Source organism: Grus americana, chromosome 21, assembly GCF_028858705.1.
Source record: "Grus americana isolate bGruAme1 chromosome 21, bGruAme1.mat, whole genome shotgun sequence".
NCBI classification, from domain to species: domain Eukaryota; kingdom Metazoa; phylum Chordata; class Aves; order Gruiformes; family Gruidae; genus Grus; species Grus americana.
This window is the reverse complement of record NC_072872.1, coordinates 3264190-3285365: the sequence shown is the minus strand read 5'-3', so window position 1 is coordinate 3285365 and position 21176 is coordinate 3264190. Positions and strand designations below refer to the sequence as shown.

Below are 21176 nucleotides of genomic sequence, written 5' to 3'. Positions count from 1 at the left end.
CAGCTTTACAGATTTGAATTTCAGTTTTACTTCAGAAAAGCTGGTGGTCGCCCTTTACCAGGGTTGTCTGGGTATTGAAATTGTGGGATTTAGTAGCAATTGCCATAAATAGTCTTTTCTGTTCCTAGAAGTGATTTATGCAGTTCAGGTCAAATGTAGCTTTCCCTGGGATTTCTTCAGTGTAATCTTAAGGTCTTTCTCCTCCTGTCTTCCCCAGTATTCTGTAGCTTGTTCAGGTAATGCATCCAGGTGGCACTGCAGATCATTTAACTTGCATTTCAGTCAAAGTTTAGCAGTACATGTGCAGGTTCAAGTGCTGAGCAGTGAGAATATGTATGAAAATGTGCAGATTATGAGATGGAAAGTAATTGAAATTCCCAGGCAGAAATTTTCAGTGCTGGGAGGAGTGTTATAGATGAGGCCATTTCCCCATTTCCTGGCAGTTTTAAAAGACAGCAAGCTTTATGGCCAATTAGTGACAATCAAAAGCCATGGAAAGTGTCACTTTTTATGTGCAGAACATCTGGTATCTGTAATCAGTATCTTTGAAAGAAGGTTTGGGATAAAGGATTGTCTTTAAGAAGTTTGAAGTATTATTTTGTTCTTCCTGTTTTTCATTTGTACCATGGGATAAAATGTGCGTGGCCAGCATCCTGGTTGAGTTTTCTTCACCGTTCAGGTTAAGTTCAGCCTTTCTTTTACAAAGCTTCTTAGCGAAGTGTCTGTGAACATGCTGTGACTACAATCTATTTGTATGTGGAGAAATGGGCCTGGGTGAGATCAAACAAAAATGGTGGTGTGTTCTATGGGGACAACTGTTTTGATCTGGGTGTGATGTCTTAAATGTGCACATTCAAAATCAAACTGACACATTGCTGATAGCTTTGAATGAGCCTTTTCCAGGAGAAATAATTTGGTAGACAATGAGAATCCTGCAACAGTGCAACAACTGCAGAGAGATGCTTAGCTGTTTATAGAAATCTACAAGCGACCATCTTGACAATTAAAAAAAAGGGGGGGGAGGGGGCTGTAGAAATCTTGTAAGTTTTATATCTGCTCTAGAGCTTTATTTTGAAGGGGTTTGCCAACTGATTTTCTTGCAGAATAAAATACAATGTTCCTGTTTTGCTGACTCATGGGGGAATTAAGTGAAAAAAGAATTTAAAACGTGGTATGCCAAATGTTGCCAAAAGCACAAACTGTGAAATTAGAAATAAACATTTGTCGTAGAGATGAAATGAAGTTTCATCTTAACCTACAGTTTTTGAATGAAGGAGGAGAAATGGAGTGTGGGTTTGAAATTAATGATTTCAGTCTTGAAAAAAGGCTAACTACACCTCCCTACTGCATATATAAAGTTATGTAGTTGTGTAGAATATGTTAAATAGAACTATTTAAACTTGAATTTCCTTGGCTGTGTGTCTCTGAGGAGGGAAGAGAATACTTCCATGTCCACGGGAGATGGCCAAGGTGCCCTCTGAAGCTGTGACAATAGACAACTGGCATCAGTTCCACAGATTCGAATGCACCATCCCTCAAAAAGTTGTTGGCTATTTACACTGCACGCATGATGGCAGGCCGAATTAATGTGTTTGCATTTGGTTTCCTTCAAAAATCTAAGGGAACACAGAAAAACTGGGGTTTTAAATGGGAGGTTCTCTCAGATTCCAAGCGTGGTCACAGGTGACCACGGCTGAGATGGAACCGAGTGGAAAAGACTGGCTGCTGGGTGTGTTGTGGGACACAGAAACCACAGAGGTGGTAAAGACAATGTTAAAACCCAAACTTAATCTGCCGCCCTCTGACCACTTTGTTGTTACCCATTAACTCAAGGAACTGGACTAGATCTCTTCAGGCTTTTCCTCAGGTTTTCAGTCTATGGAGGGGTTTGTATGGAGCGGGGTGGAGGAGTGCAAGTAATCCCCTTCCCCAAAAATAAACAAACAGGAAAACCCTAAAGCTTTGTAAGAGTTAACGTTGGGGGAGGGGAATTATCTGTTAAGAGTATTAGTTGTTTAATAAAGCGCAGTTGTCCTCCAGATGAACCCGCCAGTGACTCTGCAATTGGGGTCATTCCAAGTTCATGCTGTGGACTTTTGACTGCCTTCTGTGTCTGTGAAAACAGCCGGCGGTTCCTGCCGGGATCACTCATTCAACCCTGTAACACAAAACTATTGCCAGCGGGCACCTGCTGGTGCGGCCGCCCAGGAGGTCCTTGGGGGAAGGACCCAGCTCCTCCGGCATCTGTGGAGATAAAACTGGGGCTCCCCTGGGAGACCCAGCTAATCAGGCATCCGTACAGGCAGCGCATCGGGGGGCTTCGCAGATTGCCCGGCCAGCATGCCGTTGTCAGGATGCATTAGGAAGCTTAGTTAACGATGGGATGTGAGCTAATTAAAGCTCCTTTGCTTTGGTTATGGGACATAAAGAGGGGTGGAGAAGGCTGCACAGAATCTCGAGAAACATATGTTTGTTCAGTGGGAAGGCCGTTGCCTCCTCTTGGTTGTCAGTAATTTAGAGAGGGTCAAAGTTTATGTATCTCTTAAAATGAGAAGCTGAGTATAGCATTTTGCTGATTTAGTATTTTCTAAATGAAGACTCTGTCAGTTCTATTCATAGTTTCATTACACGTTCCTCTCAGTGCAATTCGACTTGGTTATAAATGCATTCTGGGCTCGGCCTGAACCATCCTTTTGTTTAGGATTGTATTTCACAGTATGTATTAATGTGTGAAGGAAAGTGTAAAAGTATATAGCATATAAATTTAACTGAATTCCCAAACTTTCCTGCTTAAAAATCTGAGTCATTCTTAAGAGAGTGACAGCAGCCATGGTAAAAGTATTTTGTGGAACAACTTCAAATAGCTAGGCCTTTTAAATCAGGCAAATAAACACCTGCTATTTTTCAAATACTTAAAGCATTTCATTGTTTAGTCCCAGTATAATGCACCCTTGACCGCAGTGATGTGAAAGGAGGAAGCTGTGTTGTCTGTCTGCTCAGCGATGTCCAGTTTGTAAAATTAAGTACGTACTGCTTCCATTCCATAACAGTGCATGTACTGATTAGTAATGAAGCTGCTCTAAAAGTTTTTATGGTAAGTCGCAGAAATTTATTAATCTTGAGAGACTGCAATAAAAGCAAGGTAACTTAGGCTGAAGAATATACTAGACAACTCTTGATGTGTCCCACTGCACCTACTCATTATGTATATTTCCAAGAATACTGCACGTCTTTTTTCTTTTTACACTTTCAAAAGACTAACAGCAAGATTTGAGGATGGCTAACTGCTCTAAAGTATTTTTTTAACCATGACAAATCCTAGCAGCACAGCTGTATGTCTGCTTAGCCTGTAACATGTACACTGTGAAGATTTTTGCCTCCATATAGCAAAATCAATGCTTAGTGTTGAACTGTTGTATTTTACTGTCAGAAGTCAGCGTAAAAATTGGCTTCCTCTAAACATATCTCTTACTGGTTGGAGAGATATAGGAAATAAAGGTGATTTTTAATGATACTGCTAGAAGGCAAGTAACCACAAGGGACTAAACTTACAGATACATATTAAACTTTTAGCTAGTCCATTGTATTTAATCACTTGGCCAAACAGTACTTCCAAAACTTCTGTTCAGCAGGGAAGGGAGTGGATGTGGTTTTTTTAAAAACAAAACAAACCCCCACAACCCCCCCCCCCCACACACACACACCCACACACAAAAAAGCCAACAGCAAACCCCAACAACTCAAAAGAAAGTAGCCCCTAGTTTCTAATGCTGTCAATCTGCTTGAGTTTATTATATAATTTATAGCTATGTTTTATGTTAACTTTTAAATATATATAAAACAGATGTTGACATTTTATTTTAAACATAGAATCATAGAATGGTTAGGGTTGGAAGGGATCTCAAAGATCATCTAGTTTTAAGTAGTTAAGTAGTTAAATGTATTTAGATAATATCTAAAGAAAAAGATCATTGTTTCATGCTAAAGAGACAGCTTATTTTAAAAAAAATGTAAAAATAGCGTTCTGTGTAAAACACATTGTACTATATAAGAATATATATTTTGGGGCGGGGGGTGTCCATTTTCCAGCTAGAATTTACCGTATATATATTTATTAGGAGGTTACTGTCAGGTTCACAGTATGCGGTGATTGACAATGTTTATTCCTTCCACGCCGTTCCTTCCACGCCGTCTGTACTGTGCTGCCTGTTGCTTCTGGTGGCAACACGTCAGGAAGAAGGTGAATGTCAAGGTAGCAGAGGGGAGGAAAGTGAAGTTCCAAATCCAATGTTCTGCTTAGGGCTGTAAGGAAGAATGTATTTAACAGAGCTCACATCAGAAATCCAGTGATCACTGTTCTTTCTTTACTATACAGCCTTTGTTTCCTGTGATAAACAGCTCTTCTCTTTCATGGGAGTTACTGTTGAAACTGTGGAATGACTTTTAATCATTGTGACTAGGGATTTTCCTGTTTTGGAAAATAGAAGAGTGAGAACTGAAGATTACATAATTCAAAGTTTAAATTAGACTGACTTAAATAAATTTTAAGTACTCTCATCTACCTTGCTCAAATAACATACTTAAATTTGTACTTTTGTCTCTGAGAACCATTTTTTATTATTGGAGATAAAAGTATGATCATCATCAATGCGTGGTGTTCAGGGGTTTTTTGAAAGGTGGTTTGGGGCGAGAGTTGAGAGTTCAACAAAGGAATTCTGCAAAGCAAAGGTGAGAACTGAGCAAACCCCGTGATTTCCAATCCAAATACAGCTCCTTGTGAGGTTTGCACAGAAGTTATAACTGACCTATATTTAGTTTTATCACTTTTTCCCTTAAAATTCCACCTTGGAATGTTCTGCTTTGCTCAGTCAATAATATTTGTAAGTGTACCATTCTCTGATGCTAGAATTACAATGGAATGTTTGGACTAAAGTCATAATTGTGTATTTATCCTTTTGGGATGTCCTTAGAGAACCAGGCAGTGCCAAGAGCTTAAAAAGCCTTTAAAAGATTACTCAAAACTTATTTCCATGCTGTGTGCTTCATGCATCTGGCTTAGAGGGAACATGCAGTACAAAGTCTAGAATTAGTTCTCATTTGCTTTGAATTCTCCTTTTGCCCCATAAGCCTTATTGTTTGGCACCAGCTTTGATCTACAAACACCGTATGTGTTCTTGTTTTTCTTCTATTGCTTGAAACAGCAAAGGATACATAGTCAGAGGTAAAAGTTTTTGTGGCAAAATGTCCTTCATTTTGGGGCCTTTAAAAAGAAATACAAAACAAACACACGCGTCCTGTATGAACCAGCGTGGGATGAAAACCAGCGATGTAGTGTCTTTAGAGGGTAGACCCGGAAGAAAAGGTCAGTGTCCCTCCGTAGAGGGGAAATGCAGAAAGTACCAGCTCCTTCGGGGACAAAGGAGAAAGATGTGAATGAAGGTGGGCAAATGTTAAGATGACTGGAGCTTTTTGGAGAGGTTCTCCTTTTTCTGTTCAGACAGAATGGATAAGGCAAAGCATTAAACAATGCGTATTAATGATAAGTTGAAGTATTTTTAGGACCTGAAATGACAGAACTTTTAATAAGTAGTCTGGAAGACCCATACATTGCTTTGTTTAGAGATCCAGGTTGACAAGTAAAACGCCTGCCAGCTTACGTGTGCCTACTGTGTACACTGGCTTCATTCACTAACACCTTCGTGCCTTTTGGGTAGCAAGCAGGTAACGTATCTTAGCTGATACTGATGTATCGTGTCGCAATTCTGTTTCAAGGAAAATGGTATCTCAAATGGGGAAAAGATGCAGAGATAAAAGACCAGGTTTCTAATTTTTTTTTTTTTCCATCGGCAAGTAGACAAAGAACTCGTTATGAAAATTAGGGTAGAGAAGGAGGGGGACTGGGTTTTAGAAGTCCCTTGATTAGTTTCATGTTTGTTCCACAGGCCGTTGTATTTAGTTATGTTGGCATTTACATGGCCTTAAGTAGGCTTTGAAGTTATCAGGTCACACCTTATTAACAAAAGCAAAGGAAGACAAGGGTGGATCGCACTTTTGTTGTCACCTTTGTTTATCTGGAGACTATTTTCTGCGTGACCGGGTTAACAGCTCCATAGGCTACCACCACAGCTCTTCCACATGTCTTAATATCTTAATCTCAATATCTAATACTGTACTTCTCAAAGGAGGCATCTAGAAGCAAGACATTTTTGGGCAAAGAGGCAAGTTTGCTTTTGTGCTTTAACTTGTTCAAATCTTCCTTCAAAGTTAGTGCTTAAGCTGGGCTTAAACTGCTTAAATTTCCGATTTGCTTACTCAGGTTTCTGATCCTGAAATAACTTGCCACTGCTGAGTAACTCTTTCTTACTACAGTGACTATAATCTACACAGACTGGGCGTAAGGTGCAGTGCAGGTGTTTGTTTGGCGTTTTTTGTTAGAAAGCTCTATTTTTGCTTTTTGTATAGGTAGGTACAATCCTGTTTGCTGAAATAGGCTTCAGAAACCATTTCAGTATTTCTGCGGTGCACAGAAAAGGACAGTTACAAATTTCTGATAGCTAGCAGTTATTTCACTCCCGTGGGATCATCTATATTCGTCTATATTGGGTAAAGTGAGAGGTGACGTAGGTCTCATTCAGGTCATGAATCAGGAAAACGCTGACACTACAGTCTGAATCTTCATAGCGAGTAAGAGTCTAACTTCACAGCAGAAAACGGCGAGTTGCTGACTTGCCCAGCAGACCTTAACGTGACTTGCTAACGCCTGTGAAATGTCTCCGTAGTTTTGTCTTCTCCAGCAAGCTTGATCACATCACATTCTGTACCTCAGAGCAGGAAAAGTCCTGCAGAGCTCCCCAGCTGGAAATTGTTCCGAAGGGACCTATTCATGTGGGGTCACTGAGGTAACCCCTTGCTTTAGGTACAAATGGTACAGATGGCTACAAAAGTTTGGCTTCAGTCCTTGTTAAATGAGGCCAGAAAACAAACAGTACCCAGGGAGGGGGGAGGAGGCAGCGTGTCAAAAAGTAATTCAATGTGAAGTTCATGTTCTGTCATTAATGTGTGTGGAGTTTAGATTTTGTCACCCGAGTCAAGGCAAAATGGAAACATTTCATGGTACATTTGGTGTATTAGAATGCTTAAATTGTTCTATGTACAGCTGTGATTCAGTGTTATTTTCTAAATAACACAAACAAAAATGTCTCCATTTAACTTTGGGTTTACAGTTAATGGAGACTATGACTTCTAAACTGTGTGCATGTGATTTTTTTCTTTTTTTCCTCCTTACTATAAAAGAGTAATTTACTATTACATTAAAATTCTTTCTATATACTAAACCAGAATCGTTACTGACTACTAGGTGTCAGATTCTGCTTCACAGAGGAAGGAAAATCTGAGGAAAGGCTGGATTGCATTTACTGGGAAAGCTGGTATTGTGGAGCTGGCCAGTTTAGATGGGGGGGGGAAGCCAAAGCTGTAAGAGAGCTTACCAATTCTGATCAGTATTAATAAGTTGGTTTATTCCTGCTGGCTGGTTGTCTGATTGTGCACTAATCTAACTTTCAAAATGTGTTCCTGAAAATGATTTTTCAGGCTTCGACAGATTCCACAATGAGGTTTGAATTCTGAAGGTCTATTGAGCCATTTAATTTTTATAGCAACTACTCTAATCCTCTTAAAGCAAAGTATTTGTCCAGGAAAAAACCCAACCTTAAACACGGTTAATAGATAGCTTCAGGTTGGTTTGTATTTTCTAGGCTGATTTTAAAAAAAAACCCATCATCTACATTAAGTTCACAAAGAGGTCAGGAGTAATTCAGTCAGTGATCACTATGCTCTGCTTAGTGTCCATATGATCAAGTCAGAAGAAAGGTCATGGGATTTAATTTTCGTTCATGTTGTTAAAGTCTACTTGTTTAGATAATTGGAGCCACTATACTAGTTTGTCTTTGAGCTGGGAAGAAGTATCTAAAACTAGGAAATCATGTCATTAATAAAAAAGAAACGCAGACTTGGAAAAAATGACAGAAAAAGGAGGAGAACTTTGTCATTGCATCAAGCACATGAATTAACTCTTTGTCTATTTCTTTACTGTATTAGGATCAGTTTTACACTGGGTTTTAGTTGTCTTCTGGTGCACGCCTTAATCACTTGGGGTTTTTTAACATAACTAGTACGTGTGCAAAGGAGATAATACATGCAGCAAAGCTAAGCTGGGCAGTGTCCATATACAGTTCTTACGGAAGTACTTGGCATAGAGGAGCTGTGATCCTGCAGGACAGCAATGGTTTCACCATTGCTGCAGCCGTCAAGTCTCTTTGATATTCCTGTGGCACCTGGTACATTCCCCAGCCCTAGTCTAAGACACAACAAAGCATTAAATTATCTTTCCTTTAGGGGGAAAAAAAAAAAGTTCATTTGTTCAAAAAGTTCATGTTCATTTATTGAAAGAAGATTGTAAGAATGCTGATGCTAGTCGAGAGAGGTACAGTAGATGAACAACTACACATAACCAAAAAATAGCTAGTATTTGGAGGTTGTTCCAGGAAAATGCCTGCTAGGAGTCCTTGTCTATACTCGTACCCTGAATATGAGGTAAGGTTTCAGGTTTTTTTGTCTCCTTTTCTTGCCTCCCTCCCTCACCAAGCTTCTGGTTTGTATCTGATTACGTCAAACTAAAGGTCAACAGATCACAATAGATCATTTTTATTTGGTGCTTTTTCATTGACTGGTCCTCGGTAATGGTCAGAGTTCTCAGAACAAATCTCGTTTGGACTTCCATGTCCTCTTTTATCTGTATGTCTCAAGTCTTCCCCCATACTGTTAAAAGCGTAAGGGGTAAAAATGCTCCACACACACACTTAGGGTTTAGACTTTTGTTTTACAGTGTACGGTACCTGTGGACACTCATCAGCGTCGCTGTCTTTCGGAGGATCTCCCCGTGCTGCCACGACCATGGCGTGCCTCCCCCCCAACTCTTTTCACAATAGAGCCATTTCTACGTTGTGTTACTAAAAAGAATTTAATTAACTCTTGCAAATGTTTTAGTCTCATGACAGGCATATTTGCCTTGAAGCTTTTCACATGTCTCTGCAGAAGAAAAGCTTTGTATCTCAATAACATTCTTGTGAGTGTTTGAAAGGTTACAGTTGGGTCACTGGCACTTCTTTTGGTACATCTCTCTCAGACTTCATTTATTTTGGCTTGACCACTGCGGTTGGGCACCTGCTTGTTTTTTGACTGTCACCTCCGGATTTAAATTGCCCCAATGGAAAGAAAGCACAGGTTAACGTACTTCAGAGCTTTCTTCGTGGTGTGACTACGTGTAACAACATGAGCTGTATAAATCTATATTTCACAACTAGAATCTAGGCATTTTCTTCAGTAAATCTACATAAGAGAAACAGCTTTTGTTCCCTTAATAACAAACGGTTGTTCTCTTACAGTTTGCTGGGACCTTGTCAGATGGTTTGGGAAAGACAATGGATAACAGACACCAGACCGAACGAGAATACATTCGATATCATGCTGCAACTAGCGGAGAACATCTTGTAGCTGGAATCCATGGACTTGCACATGGTAACCCTGAGCTGTAATTTTAACTCATTTCTCTCTATAAAGATCAGATTGAAAAGAACAGTTTGTATTACTCTTGGGTAGTTATTTGAAGCCAGAGAAGTGGTGCTATCATGAGCTTTATATTTGAATTTGAATGCTTGCAGGTTGGGATGGGGGGATTGTTTGTTTTTTAAGTTGACAGAAACTCCATTTAAGAATAAGGTCTTTTCACATGTAACTGTAAGTAAAAGCTTTTTGGCTAATTAAAATGAAATTTCTAAGAAAGTTCATCCCGAATTTCTTTGCAGAGGCATAAAATACCCATGCAAAGTCTTTTTGAGGGCCAGACATTAAAACAAAAACAAGTATGGTTGGATTGTAGCTTGTTTATGTTTGCTTTCAGTTCCAGAAACCTGAGTTTCCTCAGAATCAGTACATGAGTTTAAAGTAACATTTCACCAGTTGCGTTGCTCTGTGGTTTTGTTCTGTTTTTTTGTAAGTCTACTAAGAACTAGAGAAATGAATTTATGTAAAAGGCAGTGGACTCGTCTTAATTTGGCCAGAATCTCGCATCAATTTAGTTCATGATTTATCTGTTCAAGAAAGTCAAATCAATACAAGCCAAGTTTAAATCAAATATTTATATTTTGCATCATCTTGACTCAGTTTGTTTAAATGTCATTCTTTTAGTGCAATTGTTGTAGCCTGCGTAAAGATAATCTAGCTTTCGCTAAACCAGCAATCTTTCCTATGCTGAGCAAAAGTCTTCATGCTGGACTTTTGTCATAAAGAGACACTGTAGGTGTTTAAGTGGATCATGAGAGGTTTCTCTCACCCCACTGTGCTGTAAAGAAATGCAGGAAATCTGAAATATGTCAGTCTTTGCTGAAAAGTCACTTATAAAAGCACTTCATTGTCTTGCATTGTCCAGTAATTAGCGGGACTGTTTTAGTCTTAATTCTGTGAAGTTTTTAAAGGCTTCCCACTCAATTTTTTTTCAAAAAAGGAAATAACTTAATCTGTTGAAATATAGGAATTAACCATAAACTATACTTACTCAAGAGAAGTGATTTAAATACTTTGTGCTTCTCGAGTTTGGAAGTTAAGATGCTGCCTGGTCTGTACTTCAGTTACAGACCTTCAAAGAGTACCTGACTGCTGAAAGCTGAAGAGCCAAATGGTGGTAAGCATTTCTAAATGAGTGCTTAGCCAGGTCACTAAAAATTGTAGTATTCTAATTGTGGAGAAATCTGTAAAGCATGTTCTCGGATAAAATGAACTGTTCCAAGTCTTTTGAAGCCTCAGTAGGTTCTTGGTTTCTTCAGAGCACTGAGATTCTCGGCAACTGAAGTGTGCACAGAAATGTTTGTCGGCAGCATCACAGTTAAAATCACACAGTTTAATAAATGCCAGTTTTAAATAATTTACTTTTTTGCAGTGGAGAAATGCACTTTTTTATTTTCTGTCTCAAATTGCGTAAGGTTTTGTGGTAATAGAATTTTGTCACGTTGTAACTAACTGCTTCACCTCAGGAATAGATGACGACTGTGTAAATACAGCTGGGAAATAAAACAGTATAGAAATATTAAAAAACCACATTATTTAATAATGAATGAAAATATTTTTTGGTGGGATATTCTTGTCTGTAGGTATGCATGCGTATACTACGTATATAAATTGTAAAGTTATTAGCTAATGTAATCCATTGTGAAACAGTTTTTGTATTCCACTAAATGCACCGTACATTTCTACCGAGGTTGACAGTGAATCACTTGGGCACAGCGCATCAACTGTGACAAGGCTCTGTAACTTTGAGAGGCAATACTTCTGGCCTACTTTGCTGTTCTTGTCTTTGCTAGGTATCATTGGAGGATTGACAAGTGTAATAACTTCAACAGTTGAAGGTGTGAAAACTGAAGGAGGTGTCAGCGGTTTCATATCGGGCCTTGGGAAGGGGCTGGTTGGCACAGTAACCAAACCTGTGGCTGGAGCTCTGGATTTCGCATCGGAAACTGCACAGGCAGTGAGGGACACTGCAACTCTAAGTGGCCCCAGGTCAGTCGGCAGTTTATATTTCTGGTCAATAATACTGTAAAAATGTGTATTAATACCTGCTGCAATTTCTGATCTGATTATCTTTCCTTACCCAAAGCACAATAATTTAATCAAATTTACTATGAGCTATTATTAGTGAGGTAGCCTGTTTAATTCAATTTGCCTTTTCTTTAATAGGTGGCATTTGTTGATACTATAACAAGAGTGAAATTTGCACGGAAAAGCTGCAACAAAAATAGGAATTATTAAGCTATAGCATTAGATTAAAGCAAAAATTTTTAACAGGCTATATATGAGATTAAGCTTCCACCATGGAATTTTTATGCAGAGTTGAAATGAAAGAATTCTTCTCCCTGCTCTACCTGCAGCTTCCATTTAGCTGTGTAGAAAAACAATTCTTCAAAGGTTTGAAGAGTTCTGGCATCAATATAATATCATTATCTTCTAACTTTCATTTTGTACAGTAGTTTTTGCTTACAAAAAGTGTGGATATATGCCCTTATGTCCACACACTTATCTGTTTACCCATACATACGTGGTTGTTAGGTGTCAGCACATCACAACAGACTCTTTGGCTTCCTTCCTGTGTTGTTACTAGCTAATGTGGTCTCTACAAGATAATGATGATTATGTTTAAAGTAAACGAATGTTCATTAGCACTGACTATGAATGTGGGAGAAGGAAAGGGCTAAGTTCTAAAAAGGGTCCTCTGAGAGAAGATTCTTCTTACTCTGTGGCCAAGAATTGAGTTTATATGATAGTACTATGCCAAGAAGTCCTGTGGTATGTACGTGAGATCCTGCGTGCTGAAGAGGTGAAAGAAAATCCTAAATAAATTTTATTGTCAGAAAGCTTAGAGAAAAATGTTTGCAAAATGTTGGGTTTTCTGCTTGTTTTGTCTTCCCATTTGACTTTTCCATTTCCTGTGTTTTATTATGCCACGTTTGGAATCTTGAAGTGTCATCAGTGTTTCAGTAAAGAACAATAAGCTTGATGAAGTGTAAGTGAGGTACAGGAAGCTTTGAAGAATGGACCTAGGTGTACTTTGTTGTGTAAATGGCTGTGTTTACATGTATATGTCTTATGTATTTGGTATTTAGCTTGATTTGTAAAACCAAGAGGCCAAGGATCACAATTGTTAAGTACATATGCATATACAAAATTACGTGAGAACTCCAACTGCATGCCTGAGAAAACACATCTACTGTTTTGCTTGTACGTGTCTTAATTTTGTGACTATACAGATCGAATTGATTTAAAGGTGAGGAGAAGCGCACCTGGCTGTACTGTTAGTTGTCTTACCAGTTCAGCTGAGGTTTTGATATAGTTTGTTTCAAGATACACATATACTTAAAATTCATGTTTTGACATACTTCTACGAGATACAGCCTACACACAGTAGCGATGATGTTATCAACAGTTGACAAATGAGATAGCATCTGGGAAAGGGAGGGCCTCCAGCCAACCTTATCTCTAGCTTGTGTTTGCCTATATGACGCATTTCCCTTTAACTTGTTAACTGTCAATTAAGAGATGAGGTTAAGACAGATGAGGTGAACCACATTTTTGCTTCACTAGATTCTGAAATACTGTTGTCATAGACGAGCACTGTGAAATGATTTTACTGTCTACACACACTCTGCAAAAGTTTTTGACCCAGCAACCTTGTATGGGGAGGGGCGGGGGGAAGAAAACCCTTTCTCAATTACTATACTTCTCCAGTCTACAAAATCTGATCAAACCTTCTTTCAGATAAACAAATGTACTTGAGAATATGTAGATAAATGTAGGGGGGGGGGGAACCAAACACCCCACCACCTATAAGCAGCCTTGCACTCATGTTTTGTTTGGTAAGGGGGTTTATGTGCTTATATAACATAGCAACCGAATTGTTCTTTTGAGGGTATAAAAAAAAAACCCCAAAACCCAAAGGATTTGTACATTTTTTAGACTGCTGTGTACCAATATCCCCCTGCCGCATTTGTTAACTGTTCAAATATGTGTGGTTTGGAATCAAAATAGAACAGTGTTCCAAACCCAAGCTGCTGGCTCCAGTTGAATATTCTCTTTAAGCATGCTGGGCCGTGTAGACTGTTCCAAGCTAAGTACACAACAACAGCTAACCCTGATGAATAGAAGCTGATGGCAGTAACTGATCTCAAGTGTAGTTTTGAACAATTGAAGAACGTGAGTTAATAAGGATGGCAAGAGCCATCTTGACCTTATCTTGAGACTGTCTATGTGCAAGTTTCCGGTACTGGTGCAAAGTTGAGTCAACCAGTTAAATACAGTTGCATTTAAATAGCATGATATATAACTGTAAATTATAGGCCCCTTGCAGTTCTCTAATAACATGGTTGAATTTTAAAAAGCCCTGAATTTAAGCTGCTTGACTTTAAGCATTGCATCAGTTTTGAGTGAGATAAGGAACTTTAATTGAGGTTGTAGGTTTTTCTAAAAGTATTGTTCTAATTCCAGCAAAGCTACTGAATTGAATAGAACACTGAGGAAGACTCTGTAGCTTGAGTTACTGTGATCATGCTACAGGGACGTAAGTCTCCTCTGGCTTCAAAATGTATTGATTGGCATTGGGACTCAAGCAGCTCACAGAAACCCTGTGTTTGGAAGATGGAGCCAAACTAAAAGGGCTGAGATGCAGATGATGGCTTTATGGCTCATGGTGGTAGTTTAAAAGGTGATGGATGTGTTTAATGCACAAGAAAATATTTTTAAAATCTGACTTTAGGCTGGACTTTTTCAAAGCTAATGTTATATAACTTCTTATGTAACCATAGAATTTATTATGCTTGCTATTTATGAATAAAGCTGCCTTAATACTTTTAAATTTTAATGCAGAGGAGAGCATAAAATAGTTGTTGAACATGCAGCATAGATGTAATTTATAAACAGTTCATGCCTGTGACTTGATACCTTTTTTCGAGTGGGTTTTACGTGTTCCAAGTACTCTAGTGTCACATACAAGAGTTCTGATTATTTCCATATTTGTCATATACTGCCAAAAGTCTTAAAGACCAGTTCAAAACAGGAAAGCTGTTATGTCTCTAGATATGCTTGGAAAGCTCTCTCCTAGAAACGTGTTTTAAGTCCTAGTGCAGCCCAAGTAAAGAACATTTCTATTTAGACGTGTGTCTAACTTAACAAGCAGTGCAGGGAACTGCCATCATGGCTTTCTCTCGGGCTTCTGCCAGGTCAGTGCAAGTTTAAGATTATTCTTGAACTGTTGTTGCAAGGGTTTCTGTTCTCTTCTGATAGTCACCATATGAAACTTAGAAGTAAGGAGATAACTTCATGATCTACCTAACTCTAATGAATTCTGTCCGTGAAATAGACTTGAAAACAAACACCTTACCTATTTTTAAAAAGAGACTTTTTCAGGCCCAAGGGTTAAAGTTGCTGAGAGTGTTCGTTAGAGCTCCCTTTTTCATTTTACTTCTGGGCTTTTATGCACCCTACATATTAGCAAGAAGTTCTAGATGGTTTAAATTCCAATAGTGAGTGCTAAACTGTTAGTTACTTCTTTTGTTTAAAGCATTTTTGCTTTGCCATGACAGAATGTATTCCTACTGTTAAAACTGAACAACAGTCTGGTTTAAGAAACTCTGTGGCCGCTTGATTCACCATTGGTAACATGGCCATTAACATTAAAAAGGGAAATTTTATGAGGGACTGAACTGTCATTCTAAATACCAGCATCTATTTTGTAAGTAAGAAGGATTTTCCACTAAAAAAAAATCAGTGTCTTAACTTGACATTTGAGAGCAGAAAGACACCCTGGGTGCATTTAGACTGTTGGTAAAGGTACTGGGGCACCGGAAGGGAACGTTGCAAGGGCAGGACAGATCAGTGAAAATGGAAAACATTAAATTGAACAATGCTGAGTAGTTAGCCGAGCATAAAATGTGAAAGTATGTTTTTCTTTAGATGCCCGTTCATTATTAGCAACAAACAATTTCAAAAAGATGAACGAATAGAGAGTTCTTACTCTGATAGTCTCCACAAAGCCAAAATATTTACTAGTGCCTTGGTCAGTTACCACTAGAGACAAGTACGTTTCCAGCACTGGTTAAAGCGTACCCATCGAGTGAAACTTGCACAGCTCTTGCATGAAACAAGACTGCTGCTATGGCTGGGCTCCGAACAGGAACCAGATCCAGCTTGGTTTCATTGTGTACAGTAACTGGTTTGGACATGGCTTTACGCCGGTCTGGTACGGAAGGAGGGATGGTGGAAAACGGTCACCACAGGTACAACATTTGCTCACTTTCAAATGTGACACTTCTGGAGGCGTGGGGAAGCTGCTGCTTTTTGGGACAGGCAGACATTTGCCATAGGCAACTACTGTTTTCCAGTTAGGTTAAATCCAAGGCACTCTCATGTAGGCCTGGTGTAGTCCATCAGAAGTTGAAGCCATTATTTTCCTTGGGAAAAGAGCTGATAAATCCTTTGCTGGATTTACCACAGATTTATTTGACTACTTCCACTTTAAGTGACAATTAAGAGGACTGCATTTGCTCCACAAAATGGAATTCTTATACTGTGTGCTCACTTCACAGTATTTAGCTATTAACTAAAAGGAATGCATCTGGACAGTGAGAGATTTTTATTTCCTTAGGAAATACTTGTATTTCTAGAGCCTGCACATTTTGTCTATCTTATATTTCAGCAAAAACTTTTGGACACCAAGGCCAAAAAGTAAGAGGAACACTTTTTGCTGTGTTGTAGGTTTCCTGTTTTCTGCCATTCATGTGTTTTTTAGATCCTTCCTTATTCAGAAACCACTCTGCTAAATGATGCTGTTTTTTCAGCGTATTTTATGTGATAGTTTTCTTGGGTTGAAACAATTACAGAGAGCTGCAGATTTAACTAGTCTGCAATGGTGTCTCCTAGAATGGAATTGGAGAGACTCTGAAAAAGAAAAAATCATATTCATGCATTATCATCAGCAGGACAAACTAAAATGTCATCGAAGACCAGGCAATAAAGTATTCACAGTTTCCATTCACAAATCTACTTGCTTAGAACTAGGTGGGATAAGTTGAAAGCGTATGCGCACCAGAAACGAACAAAAGCTTTATTCAAAACAGACGTGTCTGTTGGAATGTACCAGGACAAATCATCAGACTGCATTAAACCAGTCGGACTTGATCCCCAGAATTGAAAAAAATTTAATACACATTCTGTGGGTTTTTGTAATATCTTTTGGCCCTCTTGCTAGTATTTTCAGTTCATAAAAATAGTAGGAAAGATGAAACTGGTGTAATGCAATAGGAATATAGCATTTATTTACTTCTTTCTAAAGCACAAATGGCACGAACTCCTCGCCAGTGCAGTGGCTGTATGACCTCATGTCCTGAAATATCTGCTTGTTGTGCTAAAGGGGTGAAGTCTGGTACAGCAGGTCTAGGGCGGCTTTCTGGGAATAAGTTCTGCTAGGCTTACACTGATGAAGGTAAGCATAGAGATTTTCTGTACCAAAGAATGAGTACCCAGGTACCTTATCTTACGTGCATTATCAGTAAGACTCCTTGTGGTTTTCCATGTGTTTGTTTCTCTTGCGTGTATTTGGAATACCATCTTTCAAGTTGACTTTCCATTTGCTTTCACTCCAGATGATTTTGACTTGAGATCATGTTAAAGGTTTCTTTACATCCTGAATTTTGTGACCTGTATCACAAAGTGGCCTTTAATTACCACAGTAAGGAAGCTCTGAGTAGAGACTATGTGTGCATACCCAAAGGTGGACTTTTTCCATTCTGAGACCAAATATGAGGGTGTAGGAAATGCCTGTTACATACAAAAAGAAAGTCTTTTCTCCTCTGCATACTGCATTTCCAGTAGTTTTGTGTCTTACTAGAATTACTTGCTACATCTTCCTCCCTAGCACAAATATCACGGCATGATATGTTCTCCGGGGTTACTCCACGTTTAAAATGGTAAAAACATTAAACCATCTGGCTGGACAGGTACTACTGTTTGTACAGGCAGGTTTTACTCTCAAATCAAAAGATACAGCATTGCTTTAAAACTAATACCACTTCTAAGCAGTATGTTAAGCCAGATTAGTTAGTTATGTAGTAATTACAGGCTTGTCATTGAAAGCAAGGGACCTTGCGGCAAGGTACGTGCTAATGTACTGCTAGGCTGTTTACCTGTTACTAGACAGACTTTTTCCTTTGTCGTTAAGGGTGAGGTTTTCTGTTCAGTCCTAGTCCAGAGTCTGTAGATGGGAGCCCAGGGCCTGCTGGGATGGGGTTTTACACTTGTGCTGTCCTTTTGCCCTTCCACTGAACTCTTTTCATTTCAGTCATGAGCAAACAGTCAGTGCCTGAACTAACAACCCTGCAATCCTCCAAAGCACGCCTCGCTTACAGTACCAAACAAAGGGAGGCCCGCGTGGGCCGGCCCAAGCCAAGGAATGCAGCTTCGGGGTTCTGCTCCATAAATTTAACCAGCACGACAAAAAGGAGATAATATGAGCCTCCGTGATGATCTGAAAGGGGGAGGTTTGTGTCCCATTGATTGCGGTCTGGCCTATTGCCAGGCCCCGAGCCTGACCGACAGTTGAACCATATCGTTAAGGCGTGTAATACAGCTCAAGTCTTGTACAGCAGCCAATGAGTACATATCCAGAGGGCAAAAGTTTATAAAGAGTTGAGGCTGTCCTGTTTAACCCTCTCACGCTGCATGTAATATATACTGCTGCCATTCAGAAATAGTCACATTGCTATTAAAAATGTAAACCTTCAACTTTCTTGGAAAAAATACACGTGTGTCTGATTTCTAATGTGCAGCAGATTTATAAAGTGATCAGAGAAAAATATGTAAAACTGATCTTTCTTTTTAACAAAAAAAAAATCCAACCCACTTTTTTTTCCAGTACTACTTTGTCCATAGTTACTTTTTTGTTCAGAGATGTCTTCTGTGTTGTTCTACAAACTCTTTCATACAGATGGAGCTATTTATTGCCTTGATGTCACCTCATTTAGCATGTGGCTGGTATTTTTATAGATAATTTTTTCACCTAATGCCGCTGTTAACATGTGGAACGCTCTTTATCAGTTTTGTAAGTACAGCCAGTTGATTTGAATTGTTCTTGCAACTCTGAACTTTAAAAATCAAAACAAACTTCCGGAGTACCTTTTCGTTTGGTGTGGTTTGTGCTGGAGGACTTTGCTGTGCCTGTTGTACTAACTGAAAAGTATATAAAGGAGGGTCTGAAGAGGAAACACGTTCAGTCAGCATAGTTCATTTCATGTAGCTCTTCGTGCACACCTGGCAGCTAATGTCCTGGTGCTGGGCAGGGCCCCTGGTTTGCTTTCTTTCCTGAAGTGGATCTGCTTTCCCAGAAAGGTAGGAATACAATACGGGAACATTCCTGTTACACTCGAGGTGAAGTGACCATGTTTGCACGGTCATGTTTTGCAAATGGGTGTTGATGGGACCTTTATGAACACAAGTGCAGAAATAAGACTAATGCTCCAGCCACTGCCCTGTCTGGCAAGCGTTAAGACCTCGTGCTGCACCCCGAGACACAGTAATGTTCTGACCCTGGGCACTTTAATCTTCACTAAGGCACGTTCAGCTCGTGTTTTTCAAATAGGCGTTTACAAGAAAACCCTGCTAAGAACCGTATCTTTTACATTGAATCAGAAGGTGAATGGTAGCATTTTTGAACACATTTGTGAGACAGGAAACTTTAAGGTGACAACTCTAGTCATCACTCAGTGATCAGTACAGGAAGATTCTGGGAGAAATTGGAAACTGGCAGTGTTACATTTTGTTAACTTAAGCTTGATGATCCCAAAGTGCTTGAAAAAGTGCTCATTTGCTGCACAGCTATTACAGTTAGAGGTGCAGCGAACGCCAAAGGTTGAACGCTGGTTGATACACAGAGGCTAACTGGTGTAAGTGCCATGCAGTTGTCTAGCATGCAAGCACGTACGTTTTATGCAGATCTTGGAGTTGTAATAAGGACGTCATAAGAACATGCCATTTGGGTCGGTACATCTGCTGCTCTGCTCGTTTTAAAGAAGTGAATCTTGATGTCTTAATTAAGTTCTTCTCACTTCCTTTTGAACTTGGAGCCTGAAGAGGTTGAATACAATCATAAACCCAATAAATAGTTCTTAGTTTTGTTTTGATCTTGTATACAGAAGAGAGGGGGAGGGAGGAGAAGAGCCACATCTCTAAGAAGTTGGCAGGAACAGCCTACATGATAAACAGTTGCTTCTTCAGCATGCTCTACTTCTCCTAAAAGTATATTGGGTCAGATAAAGGTCTTCAGCATCTGAGCTGGTAGATCCCTCAAAAGAGGAGGGATTTGACTGTAAGTGGGAGGTTTTAACCCTAGGCACCATTTATTTGCATGTTTCTGCCTGAAACTAGCATTTTGGGAGCACATTTAACAAGCACAATATATTCCATGCATTTGCTGGAATAAACGGTGCATATAAGCTTCCTCAGATATGCGGTCAGCAGGGAGCTGTCTGGCTCATGATTTTACACATTCTTGCATCTAACTGAGATGTTCTAATGCCAAATCCAACACTCAGACTGCCTGCACTGCATGTGCATTTTTAACACACCTTAAAAGCATCTGTGTCTGAACTGGTGAATGAATTCCATCACAGAGCTGTGCCAGATTTCTGGGTTCAGGTGTCAGGTCTTCAAGAAATTACCTGCCTGTTGGGAACTGCACCGCAAAGCCCAACACTGGAAAGGAGGCAACTGTGCTCACCCTTTGAAATACAGCATTACTGTCTGCCAGCAGAGTCACAACGGAACATGAAATCTAGATTGCCATAGGTTTTCCTGAAATTAGTCCCAAGTCATTTAATGTTCTCAGACGCAGAGAACTAGTACATAAAAAATAACGCAGTCTGTCCCCTTATGCTCAGTAAGCTTTAGTAAGCTCAGCTTTAGATGTCAGAAAGAAATTCTTTACTGTTAGAGTGGTGAGGTACTGGAACAGGTTGCCCAGAGAGGTTGTGGATGCCCCATCCCTGGAAGTGTTTAAGGCCAGGTTGGATGAGGCTTTGGGCAACGTGGTCTAGTGGAGGGTGTCCCTGCCCATGGCAGGGGGGTTGGAACTAGATGATCTTTAGGGTCCCTTCCAACCCAAACCATTCTATGATTCTATAATGCTGGGGACATTCCTGCCTGTCACAAGGCTTCAACATCTGAAACAAAGTACGTACATCAGTGAGGAAAGAATTCTGGAAATAGCAGATTTTTAGTATTTTGCAAAGATGTGTATATGAAATACAGACCGTACCAGAAATGGCATACGCTTGTTTTCATTTGTTACCCTTATGATCCTGTGGTATGATTGCTTCATCTGTAGTTTGTTGTTGTGATGGCCGAACTTTTAGGTTAATTTTTAAGGTATACATTGGCTAGCATTTAATTGATTCTGGCACTTCTTGCTTTACACACGTGTCCTCCCATTACACATCTGAGACAAGTACTGTCTTCGTTCTGCGTTTTGTGTAAGTTTTGTGCGTGTGATGGTGATACCTATGGAAGGCTGGAGGTGCAATTCAGTA

At 39.5% G+C, this 21176-nt stretch overlaps 1 protein-coding gene across 7 annotated transcripts in view; it reads left to right on the top strand.

The window, feature by feature from the left end:
• Nucleotides 1–21176, top strand: part of VPS13D (vacuolar protein sorting 13 homolog D) — a 102503-nt gene that overhangs the window by 70643 nt on the left and 10684 nt on the right. For all 7 annotated transcript variants that reach the window (XM_054801004.1, XM_054801008.1, XM_054801006.1 and 4 more), the window contains 2 exons: nucleotides 9444–9576; nucleotides 11415–11610. In XM_054801004.1, coding sequence (XP_054656979.1) covers nucleotides 9444–9576; nucleotides 11415–11610 — 329 coding nt within the window. The remainder of the gene's footprint in view (nucleotides 1–9443; nucleotides 9577–11414; nucleotides 11611–21176) is intronic.